This window comes from Adiantum capillus-veneris, chromosome 12 (assembly GCF_014529385.1).
Source record: "Adiantum capillus-veneris isolate H3 chromosome 12, ASM1452938v2, whole genome shotgun sequence".
In the NCBI taxonomy this organism is placed as follows: Eukaryota; Viridiplantae; Streptophyta; class Polypodiopsida; order Polypodiales; family Pteridaceae; genus Adiantum; species Adiantum capillus-veneris.
In genome coordinates, this window is record NC_140942.1 from 94,401,299 (window position 1) to 94,413,366 (window position 12,068).

General features: G+C 41.6%; 1 protein-coding gene across 1 annotated transcript; it reads left to right on the top strand.

The window, feature by feature from the left end:
- Positions 1-7,934: 7,934 nt before the first annotated feature.
- Positions 7,935-11,560, top strand: LOC147446158 (pentatricopeptide repeat-containing protein At5g27110-like). The gene has a single exon (XM_086525441.1). It carries the CDS (start codon positions 8,323-8,325, stop codon positions 11,167-11,169), a length of 2,847 nt encoding a protein of 948 aa, XP_086381567.1. The 5' UTR covers positions 7,935-8,322; the 3' UTR covers positions 11,170-11,560.
- The last annotated feature ends 508 nt before the right edge of the window (positions 11,561-12,068 follow it).

Sequence of the window (12,068 nt, forward strand, 5' to 3'; positions counted from 1 at the left end):
AAATATTCCGATCGTGAATCTACTACAAACAGTTCATGGATAGTCATCGGTTATAAGTTCCATGTACTTTTGGTAGTTGAGACTCGCATCAATCTGATGATGGCAAAGCACAATGTGGTTACACTATTGTGGAAGAGTTTATGTGTTAATACGCTTCAACACTACAAGTGCGAGTGAGCTCTTTTGAGAGAGTGTTTTCTCTCTGCAGGGAGCTCCTTAAGCATAAAAATCACCTCAAGATTTGGGCAAGGTTCCCACAAACATTTTAAGCACTTTAGCTAGCAAGCCGACATGCACCTCATGCTTGGGTAGGGTTCCCACCTCAAGGTCAGCCATAGCTTGCCTAAGGTGAAAGGAATTTATAACACTAACTTTTGGAGGTCTTTAATGAAGCTAACCCTAAGGTCTTTAAGCTCCATTAGGTAGCATTTCTCTTTGACATACAATCTCTCATTTGGGCCCCTTTAACCTTGGCCCCGTGTTGAGACAGATCCATAAGCACATGTCTATATTCTAACCCTTATTCTCGATTATCCTCCCACATTAAATGATCACTTTAATATGAGAAAATCATTTGGGTTGGTTAAATAATAGATTTTATGACATTACCTCTCTCTTGAAATCATAGTTGTCCTCAACGATGAGGTAGAAGAGATAAAGTCTTAGTCATCATTCTATGTTTCTTAGCCCACTAGGATCACTTTGCACCCTGCGACATCATTCCAAATGGATGACTAGTTCATTTGGTGCTTGGGAGACGTAGCTGCCGCAAGCCTGTCTGCTCTTTAGTCCATATCATACTCCCAAAGTAGAGTGACAAATTCTACTTGGTGTTTGAGTGATGTCATCATCACAAACATGATTCTCAGCATGCATATTATTTAAATTTGTGCACAAAAAGGATTAGTCTTATAAGACAAAAACATTGTTCATTTACATTTGCTTACCCTAGTGCAGCATTGTAAGCATTGGCAAGGTTCATACTATTCTTAAGGTGTATTCCCTGAATCCATCTAACATCTTCAAAAGGATAGTTTTTTAGCTTAATAGATATCGTCCGATAATCTTACCATGCCGCAATACCTTGTCTTCATGCCGAAGGATAGCTTCAGGTTGTAGCACCTCTTCTTGGTCTTTGATTTCTGAAGGGTCTTCAATAATTGGTTCTCTTGGTGGCTCTCCTTTGTAGGGCTTAAGTAGGCTCACATGAAAAGCATTATGTATGAGCCAATGGTTGGGCAACTTGAGTTGATAAGCCATGTCATTGATTGGCTTCAAGATTTGAAAAGGACCATAGTATCTTTTTGCTAATTTAGCATAATACTTTTGATGGCCCGCATGATTTTTTCTTGTCGTTTGCCTCAATTGAGCCATGGGAAACTTAAGTAAGACTCAATCGTTTTCTTTGAACGTTAAGGCCCTTCCGTGCTTATTAGCAGCATATTTTTGCCTTTGTTGAGAGATGGATATAGCCTCCTTAACCTTTTGAAAAGATTCGTGTAGGCCACGCTATACTCATCAGCGGGATCTTTCCATGTACTTTAAGTAGCAAGGGACTTTTAGGTCTTCCCTCTATGATCTCAAAAGGTACTTTTCGCGTAGGTATGGACAATATTATTGTACGCATACTCTACAATGGGTAAGTGCTTCTCCCATTGTGAGCGTTGATCTACTTCTATAACGTAAGTCTTTAGTAGATCAAGTATTGTAAGATTGGCTATCTCACTTTGGCCATCTGTTTGTGGTGATAGGCCAAAGAGAAAATCAATCTTGTACCTAGATTTTCAAAGAGACCTTTCCAAAAATTAGTGGTCATTTTAGGATTTCTATCTGACACGATGGATGTTGGTAATCCATGGTGTTTGAAATTTTGAGATATGAAGATGGTTGCCATTTGTGCCTTAATAGTCTTTTTGATAGGAATAAAGTGTGCTTGCTTGCTAAACCTGTCGACCATTGTCCATATTCCCGTATTCCCATGGATACACTTGGGTAATCCAAAGATAAATGCATGGATATACTCTCCCATGGTGAATTAGGGATTGGAAATGGCTGGAGTAATCCAATTTTCTTCCCTCTATCATACTTAGTCTTTTGGCATACCACACATTTTGAAACATACTCTTGTATGTGCACTTTCATGGTAGGCCAATAGAAGTATGTCTCTACTCCTCAAAGAGTAGGTTGAATGCCTCTATGTCCCTCATAGGGAGGATCATGGGATTCATTCATGACTTTCTCACGAAGGGAGTGGGTAGCATATAGCCTATTGCCATGGAGAAGAATACCATCCTGCAAGGTGAATGGTTCCTCTTTCTTCCCCAAATCAAGGGATGACATTACATCTTTAAAGTCAGAGTTAGTAGCATCCTCATATATCATAGAAGATAGATCATTGTGAGTTGCTATAGACACTGCATTGACTTTTGGCCGTCGTGAAAGTGCATCGGCCATTTGATTGTGCTTACCAGCAATGTGAAAATAAAATTCCGAAAGAAAATTTTCCCACCTCATTTGTTTGTCGAAAAGCTTGGTTTGCGTCATGAAGTACTTGAGACTTTGGTGGTCTGTTCGTAAAATGAATGGAGTCCCTAATAAATAGTGCTTCAGGACATGTAGAACAGCTAAAATCTCTTTCTCATAAATACCCAAGACCCGCTCATCCATATTGAGCCTTCGGATCACATATGCTAGGGCATGCCCTTCTTGAATCAAGACTGCTCCAAGGCAATCGCCACAAGCATCACATTGGACCTCAAATGGCTTTGAGAGATCCGGAAGGATGAGGAATGGTTGTGAGGTAAGCTTTTCTTTGAGCTTGTCAAAATCATTTTTCTCATTAGTAGTCCATGAATACTTAACATTCTTCTTTGTTAAGTCATGTAATGGTCTTGCTATTTGAGAAAATTTTGCTATGAAGCGTCTATAGTATGCACACATACCAATAAAGCTTTTTAGTTCATGTAGATTCCTTGGATTAGGCTATGCTTTTATTACCTCTAACTTCGATGGATCCATACTGATACTATCTTGAGAAATAATATGACCTAAGTATTGAATCTCTTGAAGGAAAAATTCGCTTTTCTTTTGGTTGAGAAAAAGCTTGTTCTCCCTCAATTCTTGAAAAATCACTTGGAGACGTTGCTTGTGTTCCTCCAAAGACTTGGCGTAGATGATAACATCATCAAAGAACACTCCAGTGAACTTGCCGTAGGGTCTAAATATTTTCTCCATCAAACAATTGAATGTGGCAGGTGCATTGGTCAAGCCAAAAGGCATGACTAGATATTCATAAAGACCAAACGTGGTACGAAACGCAGTCTGTAGGATATCTTCATTCACTATCCTTATTTGATGATAGCCACTTTTAAGGTCAATCATACTGAAGTAGGTAGAGCCTTGTAGCTTATCAAATAGATCTTCTACCCGAGACACGAGAAATCTGTTTTTGATAGTGATATGATTTAGTGCTCGATAATCCACACACACACACACGATATGTACCATCTTTCTTTTGCACTAAAAGGACTCGAGAACAAAAGGGAGAGGAGCTAGGCCTCGCCATCCCTTTGTCTACCAATTCTTGTACTTACCTCATGATCTCCTCTTGTTGATCTTGGGAAACTCGATAAGAAGGCTTGTTAGGCGGTGAGCTTCCTGGTAGGAGCTCAAGTCAATGGTCATCATCCCCTCGTTTTGGAGGTAAGTCCATAGGAATATCATCGATGAAAACATCTTGGAATCCATTTAGAAAAGTAGACAATTCTAACTCTTCTTGATTCCTACCATTCTCATTTGATAAATCATTAGCGTCATTAGTGGATTATTTGAAAAAAATCATGTACGCAGAAATCAAGCTTTTCATTGACTTATCAAAAGCTGGTGAATTTACAAGTGGTATAGTATGACCAGATTTAGCATCTATATACATGTTCTTTCCTATGTAGGTGAGGTATATTCTCCTTTCAAGGAACTTCATGTTGGTAGCCATGTGATTAAACCATGGCGCCCCTAGGATAGCATCCTCATGTTGGAGAGGAGAGATGAAAAAGTCTTCTTTGTTGACATAGCTTTGGACATGAAGCCTCAACTTCCCAATCAAGGGAGTAACAGAGACTTGCTGTCTCTTGAAAGCTTTGTCAGTTGTTACAATATCTCCCATCTCGAAAGCTTGGATGCCCAACTTGGTGGCCAACTTTGATATGAAGTTGTGAGTAGAGCCAGGGTCAAATAAGATGAAGGCATCATGCTCCCTTACCTTTCCCCAAGCGTAGGAGAGAAATGATCCTTTGCAATGAGCATCCTCTTTTGGATCTTCGATGGTGGAAGCCCTAGGAGTCTCATTGCGAGCATTTTTCTTGGGGCAAGAATGATAGCCATGTCCTTGCTCCCCACACTTTAAACACTTATGGTCCTTGCAAAAAGCGTCAAGCTCTTCATGAGAGCGTTTGTTTTTACCTTTGTAAACTCCCTTCTCCTTGGACCTATTGTTGTTGCTGTAGAAGTGCCTTGGGCAAAATTTTGGGCATTGGTTTTTCCCTTTGCATCATTTTTGTCTTGTTTTCCATGGGTTTGACATTTTGTCTAGCCCCTTGTTGGAAATTGATGCGGGAAGCAACCATGGTGTGGTGGATAATCCCGCACAAAATTGTTGCTTTTGCTCGACGAAGTCTATCTTTTGGAAGACAGTATCCTTGAGATGTAAATCCCAAAACTTGTCCACATATTTGTGAATAGACTCATGTGAGAGAAGCTTCAAACTGCGCCATTTGATAAGTACTTTATCCTTTGCATCGCTTGCAAGGAATTTCTTCATGATGGAAACTCATAGAGTTTTCCATGTCTTTGGGGCTTCACCGTTGCCACGAAGGCTAGTCCAACATTGACGAGCCGAGTTTTGGAAGTGCATAGCTACATGGTGTAGCTTGGAGGACTCCGTGAAGCCCTCGTCTCCAAAGGCCGCATCAAATTGTTGGATGAAGGCCAATACTTTGTCGGTGGCACCAAAGGTTCCATCATAGGTGAGAAAAGAGATACTCTTTCCTCCCTCTTTGAACTTATAGAGCTTCTGTGATCTTTGCCATGCAGGGTATGATTTGCGATGTCCACCCCTCTTGTATTCTCTAGGAGAATAGTCATAGCTTTCGTCAGGAGAGGAGAAAGGTGAAGAAGAAGAAGAAGAGGGTGACCTCTTTCTTGACCTTTTCTTCTTTTGTTTCCTCTCTTTCCTTTCGAAGTGACGAGAAGGACTGTGTGTTGATCATTTCCTCATGGGAGGAGTTGGCGATCGTCTAGACGGCCGTCTTCGTGGAGCCACATCTTTAGAGGAACTTAGGGATTCATTGATTTCTTGATCTTTGGATTGCTCCTCTCGTATGGGAGAGAGTCTTCTTTTGGGGGTCTCATCAAGAGGCCTCCTAAGCTCTCTCTCTTCTTGGAGAGGAAGGGAAATCCCATAAGCATGAAGTTGTTGAGTAACTTTGGCTGGCAAAGTAGGGTTGCCCATAGCTTGATGCAACCTAGTCACAAGATAATTGATAAACATAGGGGCATCATCATTAGCACCTTCATGTGCAAAATCAAAGTTAGCAATGTTCATTCTACTCTCTTGGTTATTGTCAGCCATGCTAATTACACTTATGTGTTTACTTAGTGTATTCTTTGGCAATTTATAACCTTAGTTGCTAATCCTCTTACTTTGAAAAAAGACACTTAAGTATCTACACCCACGGCTTGAATTGGTTAATTAGTAGTATGGTGGGACTAACATAGCAGAATTGTCGAGGGATAGCTCCTTTCAGACTTCTTATGGCTCAATAATGATAAAGCCGTAGGCTAGTCTAAAAAGACCCCATTATTAAGACCAAAGCTCCCTAGGTGTGCACCATATCCCACATAGTGGGCTCAACAAAACAGATAATAGATCCCAGTTCCACTTAACATAATATAATTAATAAAATCAACCATTAATAGGCTACTTAAGGACCTCTCTTTTTAAGCAAGAAAAGAGAAACCAAATGTTCTAATACCAATGTAATGGAAATGGCCTATGTACTTTGATAATAACGGAATTAAGAGAATTCGAGTGAGCATTTTTGTGAGATTACTTTGAGAACATAGAGGGTGAACTTAATTGATGGTAACATAGTACTAACTTGGCATGGATAATACTTTTGCAAGAGAGAGAGAGAGAATTAAAGAACATGACAATAGTTGAGGACCAGATTTACTTGGAGCCGATCCCCCCTCCAAAAGAAGTTTGTATTATAGATTCTCCCATCAAGAGAGACTTGATATAATACAATCTTTGTGTTCCTTGTGACTTAGGTGATGCAATGAAGATGGAAAGCCTCATGCATCACAAGCATACCATAAACTTTGCAAAAAGCATTAGCCTCAATCCCAAGGCCTCATCGAAGGTGGAGAGAGCTAGCAGGGAATGAGGGTAGGGAAGAGGAAGAACAATCATCCATGGCAGAAAGAAATAGTTTCTCACTTATCATCACTCTTCTTGCTTAGCATAGCGTAATAGCATAGTAATGAAGATCAAGAAGATGGAAAGCTTAAGCATTGAAGCATGGCTCTTGGTTGGATTTGCATTCCATAGCCAAGAGTGTTGGTGTAGGCTCTCCACTTTTTAAAACAACCTTGGAGAAGGAGTTGGAGCTCTTGCACTTTGCACTCCACACAACGAGAGAATGTGTGTGCGTGTGTGTGTGTGTGTGTGTGTGTGTGTGTGTGTGTGTGGGAGAGTATACCCCTATCTCATGCTTGGTCCACACCTCTCTCTCTCTCTCTCTCATCTTATTTGATTATTTTATTTAGACATGTGTCCTCTTTTTCCTCTTTGAGAGAAAGAACTTAATTGATTATTTTTATGCATTTAAATTCTCATTGGACCCCTTTAAAACCTATCCAGTAGGATTCAAACACCTTCTGGGAGGATCATTAGTAGGATTCAAACACCTTGTGGGAGGATCATTTGAACATGTGTCTTTTATGCTTTTTAAGTCATTTGGTTTGAATTGAATACTTAAAGCACTTTGTCAATCAAGCATAGGAACCATTGATGTCTCTTGAGGGTTAATCTTTGAATTGAACACCTCAAGAACCTTAGTTATTTTAAGCATAAAAATCACCTCAAGCTTTGGGCAAGGTTCCCACAAACGTTTTAAACACTTTAGCTAGCAAGCCGACAAGCATCTCATGCTTGGGTAGGGTTCCCACCTCAAGGTCAGCTCTAGCTTGGGTAGGGCTCCCATTTCAAGGTTAGTCCTAGCTTGCCTAAGTCAAATGACTTTTTAACACTAACTTTTGGAGGTCTTTAATAAAGCTAACCCTAAGGTCTTTAGGCTCCATTAGGTATCGTTGCTCTTTCACATACCATCTCTCATTTGGACCCTTTCACTTTGGCCCTGTGTTGATACAGATCCATAAGCACATGTCTATATTCTAACCCTTCTTCCCGTTTATTCTCCCACATTAAATGATCAGTTTAATATGAGAAAATCATTTGGATATTAGATTTTATGACAACCCCCTCCTCTCTCTCTCTCTCTCTCTCTCTCTCTCTCTCTCTCTCTCTCATTCATTCATTCTCGTCAAAGGCAGAGTGAGACAAACTCGCAGACTGGTTTGGAACACTAGTCATGAGCGAGAGAGTTTTGCCATCTATGGCTGGGTTCACATCGGGTGGCGGCAGAAAATTGAAGTGCACCCGCCGCAGCCAATCGTTGCTCGCCAACTAGGAAAGCCTCCTCACATCAGGCGGAAGGAAGCAGTACACGGGACTGCCAGCGCATGGAAGAAAATTGCAATGCTTCTTCCGACCCTCCCCCCCCCCCCCCCCCCCCCCCCGCCCCCCCCTCGCCCTCCCCACCTTCGCTCTCCACGTGAGCATGAATTGCATTCACAATAGACGGCGTCAGACAATCAACATCCCTTCTTCCACCCTCTTCTCACGGTTGACTCCACGCGGAAGATGGGATTCTCCTCCACCCGGAAGATGGGATTTTAGGGGGCGTCTTCCGCCTCCCCACTTTGAACCCACGTGATCGTCATGAGAGAGTCAAATTTTAGCTTTGAGCAGAGAAGTAGGAACAATCCATGGGACCTCAACGCTCGTCAGAGAGGTTTGTATGGAGACTCCTCCGCTAACGCGTTTCCTCTCCTCAGACTGCCGCCAGGAGCGCGCTTCATTCCTATCAGCAATCCATGCCGCTTGTGGAGAAACGGATGCAGGTGGAGGGCCTTTGCACACCCCGTCCTGAACAATACTGACTCCAATGAGGATACAATTGGAATACCGATTGATGCAGGCCCATGAGGCCATCGGAGCCATGGATGGCTATCAATTGCCATTCTGTCTACAACCTATTTCACAGCAAGCTTCCTTGTGAGTTTGACATTTCTCTGTGGCTGCTACGAGATTCCTCAGCATGGTTAGCGAGTGGACGGCATTTGCGGTTTGGTCGTACATATGCTGTGAATGCCTTGCTGGAAGATGATAGAAGTGAACCATCTTCAGCTTTGCATGATTCCATCAAGGGGAAATCGTCATTTCCCATTCGACCCGTCGAGCACATTTCCAAGCAGTTATGCCTCTGTGACACATCAAGACTAAGCTCTCTTACTATTCATAATTTTACACAGGCTTTGCATTGTGGTACCTCAGGGAAAGCTGAAACCCCCTCTTTTCCATTTAGCCCTTCTGATCTCTCATTTATCTTGCAACAATGTGGGCATAACGGATTGCTGTCAGGTGGGAAAATAGCTCATGATCATATAGTACGAAATGGATATGAGCAAATTCCCTTCATTTCAAATTGCCTTGGTTATATGTATGGTAACTGTGGAGCCCTTCTGGATGCTCGTGCAATTTTTATTGGCATGCACAATCGAGATGTTTATTCTTGGAATTTTCTGATTCGGGCCTATGCATTGCAAGAGCAGGTGAGGGAGGCTTTGAATTTGTTCCACCAAATGGAGCTTAGTGGTACTTACCCTGATAAGTTTTCTTTCATTAGCATCCTCTTTGCATGTGAAAATTTGGTTGAAGGTGCGCTACTGCATGTCTCCGTTATAGAGCATGAATCTGAGAGAGATGTTCTAGTTGGAAATGCTCTTATTAGTTTCTATGGACGGTGTGGTAGCTTGGAAGATGCACAACAAAATTTCAATTTGATGGAAAGGAAAGATCTTGTCTCCTGGAATACTATAATTGCTGTTTATGCACAGTATGGTGAAGTGAAAATGGCTTTTATTCTATTCAATACGATGAAACAGGAGAATGTAACTCCTGACAGAATTACATTTATCACGTTACTCTCTGCCTCGGCTAATGATGTCGCTTTATTTGAAGGGCAATATATGCATACGTTAGTTCTTGACAGCGAGTTTGCTTCTGACGTATCTGTTGGCAATGCCCTTATAAATATGTATGGCAAATGCGGCTTATGCGAGGATGCATGGAGCATCTTTAGGGAGATGCGTAAGAAAGATATTATTTCATGGAATGCTATTATCACTGCTTATGCAAATAATCATGATGGCGAGAGAGCCTTTCAGCTTTTTAAATTTCTTCAACTGGAAGGATTAGCAATTAGTAAGGTTTCCCTAGTAGCAGTCCTTGAAGCATGTGCGTGTGAAGGATCCCTTGCCGAAGGCCAAAGGATGCATGCATTTGCCATGAATGTTGGACTCTTTTCGGATGTTGTAGTCGCAGGTGCTGTTGTTCATATGTACAGCAAGAGTAGAAGTCTTTCAGATGCTTACAGAGCATTTCAGCATCTTAGTGGTCGAACTTTACTTACTTGGAACACAATAATTGCAGCTTATAGTCAATGTCAGCAAGGGTCGTCAGCCTTATCGATGCATGGTAGAATGCTTTGTGAAGGTGTCCTGCCTGATCATGTTACCCTTGTTAGTGTCGTCTCGGCCTGTACCAAGCCGGATACCATTTTTGATGCCAAGTGCCTTCATGCTGTTGCTATCGCTAGTAATGTTTGGGGAGACATTGGCGTAGGGACATCGCTTGTGCATATATATGGTAAGCATGGCCTTCTTGAGGAGGCGGAGAAGCTCTTTTGCAGACTTCTTGCCGTAAATCTGGTGACATGGAATGCTTTACTAGCAGCATATGCTCAATGTGAGCTGCTGGACAGAGTCAAAGAATTTTGTAGTCTGATGTATCTTCAAGGCATTTTACCCGACAATGTAACCTTTCTTTCCACCCTTTCTGCATGCACACACCCAAACGATCTTGCTGTGGGCAAGCAGACACACACTCGTATTTTGTGGAGCACATGCAAGGCTGATGCTTTGGTTGTTAGCGCACTTGTGAATATGTATGGCAAGTGTAATGCACTCATAAATGCCCAAAAGATATTTGAAAGCAATCAACATCACAATGTTTCTTGTTGGAATGCTTTATTAGGTGCGTACTCGCAAAATGGCTATGGAATGTTTTCTTTTGAACTATTCCACAGAATGCAATGGGAAGGTGTCATAGCAGATAAAGTAACCTTTATAAGCATTCTGAGGGCATGCACAATGGAGATAACAGAAGGGGACGTTTTTCGCTTGCATACGTACCTCCTGGGCAATAATATTGGACCTGATATAGCACTAGGGTCAGCTTTTATCAATACGTACGGCAAACTTGGTAAGCCAAAGGATGCATTGAAGATGTTTTTGGCAGGTCCCAAGCATGAAGTAGACACTTGGAATGCATTGATTACGGTATTTGGGCAGAGTGGGTATGGGAATGAGTCACTTCAACTCTACTTCAACATGCAGCGAGACGGAATAAAGCCCAATGCCATCACGTACGTCAGTCTTTTGTCCGCATGCAGTCATGCTGGACTAATTGCTAAGGGTTGCTGTTGTTTTATTTTGCTCATTGCAGACAAAGCAATTTCACCTAAAGCTGAGCATTATAATTGCATGGTTGACCTCTTTGGGAGAGCAGGAAGGTTGGCTGAAGCGGAGTACATGGTCAACAAAATGCCTTTTGATCCTATGATCATTCCATTGCTTATTTTACTTGCTGCGTGTAAGCATCAAATGGATGTGCGAAGGGCCGAACGAGTAACTCATTTTGCTTTCATTGTGGATCCTGATGATCCTACTCCTTACATAATGCTTAGGAACATCTATTCTACACTGTGAGAATGACAATGTTACCTTATGTGCTCTTGCTTGAACAAGCCCTGTTTGTATTTCACATATTGGTGCTGCTTCCTATGCTTTGCTTGATGTCGCAAAACGAATAGCATATCTCAACATAAGAATTGAATAAAGCGGAGAAATAGTTAATGCTCAGAAGATGGGCGGGTCAATTGATGTGTGTTGGTGTGGACATAATATTGGTCATTGACAATGATAGTGGGGATGCCAAAGTATTTTGTAATAGGTTTGGACACCCAATCAAGAAATGCAACAGGAACAAAAACTACAACAAACTGAACTGAAGAGAGAGGTAGAGATAGAAGTTGACATGAAGTGGCGGAACATTGCTTCCATATGCACTGGCCGTGAAGACGGACGCCCCTTTTCGGTATTTCCTTCTTTTTTGATGATTCGTGAAGTACAACGGTCAAGGAGCACCTCTGCAATTTATGCGGTCTAAACTCCTAGAGTAGGGTCCCAAGGCTCATATTTAAAGGCCCAAGGCCAAAAATATGAAAAGGTGGCGTCCATAGAGCAAGTCTCGAAAAATGCATTGTGAATTTTGGCATGGTTGTACACCATGTTACGTCATCAATTTCCAATGAGAAATTGGTTCTGGTCGTTTTCGTCCACTTTTGGGCACTTCAAAAGGTTCTTTTAAGTTTAAATGCTATGTCATCACATTTGTGATGTTCCCCCTTCTTCCCTCAATTACGATTGCAAAACAGACAAGGATAGAAATTAGCTCAGTAGATAGTGACTCTATGTACCCATGTACTAGATTGCACATATCTAGCACTTGCACAAAGGCACCAATCACTGAATAGTCGCATAAAATTCACATCATTATGCATTTTGAGATCTCAAATATGAATCATGATCATTGTAACCTATTTAGT